Source organism: Camelina sativa, chromosome 12, assembly GCF_000633955.1.
Source record: "Camelina sativa cultivar DH55 chromosome 12, Cs, whole genome shotgun sequence".
In the NCBI taxonomy this organism is placed as follows: domain Eukaryota; kingdom Viridiplantae; phylum Streptophyta; class Magnoliopsida; order Brassicales; family Brassicaceae; genus Camelina; species Camelina sativa.
In genome coordinates, this window is record NC_025696.1 from 23,614,759 (window position 1) to 23,619,497 (window position 4,739).

The 4,739-nt window shown below is 35.9% G+C and overlaps 2 protein-coding genes across 2 annotated transcripts; one reads left to right on the top strand and one right to left on the bottom strand.

The window, feature by feature from the left end:
- On the top strand, nucleotides 290–808 carry LOC104732499. The gene has a single exon (XM_010452046.1). The coding sequence runs from the start codon at nucleotides 312–314 to the stop codon at nucleotides 798–800; it is 489 nt and encodes a 162-aa protein (XP_010450348.1). The 5' UTR covers nucleotides 290–311; the 3' UTR covers nucleotides 801–808.
- On the bottom strand, nucleotides 1,828–2,946 carry LOC104732501 (peptidyl-prolyl cis-trans isomerase CYP28, chloroplastic-like). The gene is made up of 2 exons (XM_010452047.2): nucleotides 2,263–2,946; nucleotides 1,828–2,170 (listed from the first exon to the last, which is right to left on the bottom strand). The coding sequence occupies exons 1-2, from the start codon at nucleotides 2,891–2,893 to the stop codon at nucleotides 1,962–1,964; spliced, it is 840 nt and encodes a 279-aa protein (XP_010450349.1). The 5' UTR covers nucleotides 2,894–2,946; the 3' UTR covers nucleotides 1,828–1,961.

The window sequence follows — 4,739 nt, forward strand, 5'->3', positions numbered from 1 at the left end:
ATTTAATTACCCTAAATAAGTCCGCTTTGATCACCAAGTCAAAAGACTAATTTAATATCCAACTGGAAACAAAATTGAACCCCATTTTAATTGGAAATTTAAAATACTCCTAAAAATAGTATAATTTTTCAACTTCTCCTCCGAAGTTTTGGTTTTAACAGTTCATTTCAATAAATCAGCCAAATATTTTGCGATCACTGTTTTGCTTTTCTTTTTTTTTTTTCGCGTTTTTGTTTTCTTTCATTTGCATTCTTGTATATTCCTTCTCAATCAAAACAACAAACTTCTCAAAAGCATTGCTTTTGTTAAAAATGGGAAGCGAATCAGTGAGCCACTTGTCTCTTAAAAAGAAACTCAAATCAAGGTTTTGCATCGCCGGATGTTTTCGTACGACCAATCACCACCACGACGTCCCCGTCGACATGCCTTCATCTCCGACAACTCCCTCCGCCGCGATGGAGAAATCTACTCAAAGCCCACGTGGTGGTGGAATGAAGACCAAATCTCCACGACTCACTCGGACGTTGTCCAAGTCGCATGAAAAGTGCCGGAGTCTGATCCACCGGATGGGCGGTGGTGTAAGCGGCGTTGGCGGCCACGGGAAGCACATCCGACGTCATACTGCAGACTTTCATTACGACCCGTCGAGCTATGCGCTTAACTTTGATAAAGGAGACGAAGGTGACAATATCAACCGCTTCCCTCTCCGCAACTTCTCGGCTAGGCTGCCTCGTTCGCCGCCTTCTTCGGCTAAGGCCGCGATGGATTCTTCTTTTGCGGTTCACAACCTTTTGCGGTAATGATTATGTCACGCACACATTTCAATCCATCGAATAATTAATATTTTAGCAAATGTAAATATTTAAAGTTCCATTTGACAATTTAAAAAATTTGTTGTTGATATAATAATAGTTGGATAGCATTTTATTACTTAACATGCGGATGGCAATGCCAATGTTTTTTTTTTTCCAATTTGTGTGTTGAACCCTTGTTCGACGATAGACAATATATCAGTTATCAGTGATTCAGATTAGAAGAAAATGGTACACGACGAACGGACGAAGTTTACCAATACTCGGTGCAATGCCAAAATAAGCATATCATTTATCCACGAGTTTAAAAACTAGATTCCGGGTGAAATGCGATACTAGACCAAAGATTCAAGAACCGAAACAATTCAATCCAAAAGTGGCGTAGAATATACGATAACGATTTGAAACCATACATGGAGCTAGGAAAGCCATGTAACCGAACATAACTATCTCTGGGAAAAAAGGTACTGCAACAACATCCACAGCAAAGAAGATGAGCACGCGCTTACCCGAGATGTCCACCACCATTAATGACTAAGGGTCATCTTAACATGCTTTGAGAAAATTAAAACCCGATGAAATTTCGTCTGGAATAGGCGGAGGTTTGAAACACTCTCACGCCTGGATCCACTTTTTGTGTTTCTTCCCTGCAAATCTTGTGGCTAACCTAGACTCACTACGGCTTCACAATCTGCTAAGCGCAGGGGGCATACTCATGAGTTGGCAAACATGTTCCAGTAGAATATGTCAGCTCTGCAACCTCCACTTAGTAGTATAAGGGCACATTGTTGCCCCTCATAGCTAACAATTTTAATTCTGTTTTGTCTCACAAGTAGAAAGAATTCTGCTAAAAAAAAGCTGAATCGTTTCTCTACCCTCGTTGAATACGGTGGTTTGTCCAACCTAAATCACTTTCTCATCAGATGATTACAAACCTAGAGGACAAAGTCAAACAACCACAACCTCAATGTTTTCTTAATCTTTTAGCAAGCAGCAAAAGGACTTGAGAGTAGAATTGTATTAAAATGGTTGCCACATATATTATATATACTAGTAAGGCAGAGTTTAAGTAAGAGAGTATTAGAAGCAGATTCATAGATTGTATAGAGGGTGACTATAAACACAACACATGTTGTAATATACAAATTTTTAAGGCAGAGTTGGAGAGAGTGAAGGATTAGTGACCTTGAGCTCTCCACAGCCACTAATGTAAACCGCCTTAAGAGGTCTATTCCACAAGGATCTAGCGTTTTGAGCTCTCTCGTCTCCAAGAAACTCTGCAAAATCATTAAACTGTCGAATGTTGTCCGACGGCTTATAAGTGGGAATGGAAGATATACTCGTCACCACATCTAACCCTGCAAGAGAGAAAACATGCATGTACTCCCCAAAATCACAACTCAATTCCTTTACATTACAAAGATTTCATACCAAAAAAAAAAAAGTTAACCTTGAAGCACAGTTCCGAAGACAATGTTACCGCCGTCGAGCTGCGGACACGGTCCAGGACCAGTAGTGATTAAGAATTCAACATTCCTATAATCAGGATCGAGTCTGGTTTCATCATCGTCATCATTCTCAGATAAGCAAAGAGAGACAACACCAGCACGAGCGTGTGGGAGGGAAAAAGCCTTGGAATTAACAACGTCAGTGTTCCGAGGCAAATCTCTGAGTAAAGATCCAACCTCCGCCGAATATCGCCGTCCTTCCCCTTGTCTTCCGGCGAGAAAGTACTGACCAGGGAAGATTTTGTGAACTGGAGTGTTTTTGTAAGAGGTCGAAGAAGAGGTACACATGCGTTTGAAAGTGGGGACGGTGAAAGGGACGTGACGGCCGTATAATCCGAGAACGACGCGGCCGAGGGGAGTTGAATCGGAGCAAGTAGTGGTGGAGGAGAGTGTGGCGTAGGGATCTGAGCGGAAGTAGGTGGGACAGAGGGAGAAGTCTAGGAAGACGCGATCGGTGATTGTGATGTCAGGCCCAGGGGAAGGTGGTGGAGGAGATACGGTGGCGATGGTGGTGGACAGGAGGAGGTTACGACGGGACAGAATCGGAGGGATGAGAATGGATGATGATGCCATGCTGGATGATAATTACGAGAAATCGTCTCAATTAAAAGATTTTCTTTTAACTCGAAAAAATTATACAATTACTTCCTTTCTGTTGCAGTGAACTAGGCCGGCGAATTCGGTAAACGGGTCGATTTGGGTCGGTTTTCTAGGGTTTTCGGGTCGGTTTTTTCGGTTATTAAAATCTTAACCAAACCAAAACAAGAATTAAAATGGGTTGTCGAGAAAAGGAAAAAAAAAACTTTGGGCCAGCCCCAGTAAAAAAAAAAAACAGAAGTAAACCTCTATAAATTAATACTCAATAAATTAATACTCGCTATAAATTAATAAATTCTACCAATCCCGAACTGAACCGATGTAAAAAATGACTTATTTCGATAAATTAATAAGATAATAATTTTTTCAGAAATCCTATGTAAAATTATGGTCACATCAATATCATAAATTGATAATTAAGGTAATACTAATATATATATATATATATATCTAAGAAAATATAGTGAAATATGACTCTATTGTTTTTTCTATATTCTTGAATTTGCATTCTTATTTGAACTCATCTCTACTTTTTTCATTGTCGTCTTCTCAAATCGCATCCAAAAATTAGGGAGAATCCTAAATGCGATAATTGCTTTCTTACATGTATTTGATTCTAAAATTACCGCAATATCTTCTTTGACTTCATCATAGTAGAAATTTCATCTAAACTCTAAACTTTTAAAGACGGAAAAGAATTAAAGGTGTTAATTACACCGGTTTTCACACATGGACAGCTTTATGTTGCCTTCTCTCGAGTCACAACCAGAAAAGAATTAAAGGTGTTAATTACAGATAAAGACGAAAAATGCCATAATAAAACACTTAAATGTTGTTTTCAAAGAGGTATTTGAGACTGTATAATGATGGTTTGTAGTTGGATAATCGTTTTGGATATTTAGACTTGAACTATATTTCTTCTCTTAAATATAGTGATTTTAAATATCTTTAACACTACCTCTATTTTATAGTCAGATATAAACTTTCACATTGGAGAAAACCATTTTCTAATTTAGACTTATTCTATATTATAAAATAATAGATAAATACATTGTAGATGGTCTAAGAACATATTATTTAAAATTTTCACATGATTATATTTTATTTGGTTTCAACAATGTTGTTTGAAAACATATAATTGTTAGCTGTATCATAAAGTGTATATATAATTTTGCATCATATCTATTATCTACAAACTTTACCTTTAATATGTAATTATATATACTAGGATGTCAGCCCATACGTTATCGTACAGGAAAATGAAAATTTAAAATGACTAACTTTATGGTAATTCTTTAACTGTATAGTATAAAAATCATAAATAATGACTAAGATTAATCAACCAATAGTTAAATAAAATATTTGTTGTATATATAAAATGAAAAATTGATTAAGTGAAAATAAGAGAATAATGTTAAACATATATAAATCTAAATTTACAGAATCATACTCAGATAATCAATTTCGAAAGATATTCACATTAAAAAAAAGTTTAATCATTATTCTATCGAAATTTATAAAAAATAATAAGAGAATCAGGGAGAAAGAGCTATAGCTGAAACAAACTAAAATGACTAAAAAGATAAATTTATAAAAAAATTAGATATCATAATTAATTACCTAAATTAATACTTGGAAGAGATGATCAATACAGGTAGATGGAAAACGACACCAAGTAAAAGTTAGATGAATAAATCAATAAAGAAAACAATTCAAAAAATTTTAACAAAGATGAGTGAATCAATGTTGAATAATAAATTGAAAGAAAATAATACCTATAATTTTCAAATTTGGAGGTGTTGAACAATACTCAAAGAACAAA

Coding starts and splice junctions, on each gene's coding strand:
- LOC104732499 (XM_010452046.1), top strand. CDS start 312: ATGGGAAGCGAATCAGTGAGCCACTTGTCTCTTAAAAAGAAACTCAAA.
- LOC104732501 (XM_010452047.2), bottom strand. CDS start 2,893: ATGGCATCATCATCCATTCTCATCCCTCCGATTCTGTCCCGTCGTAAC. Junction 2,171..2,262: donor CTTCGGAACTGTGCTTCAAG/GTTAACTTTTTT, acceptor TCTCTCTTGCAG/GGTTAGATGTGGTGACGAGT.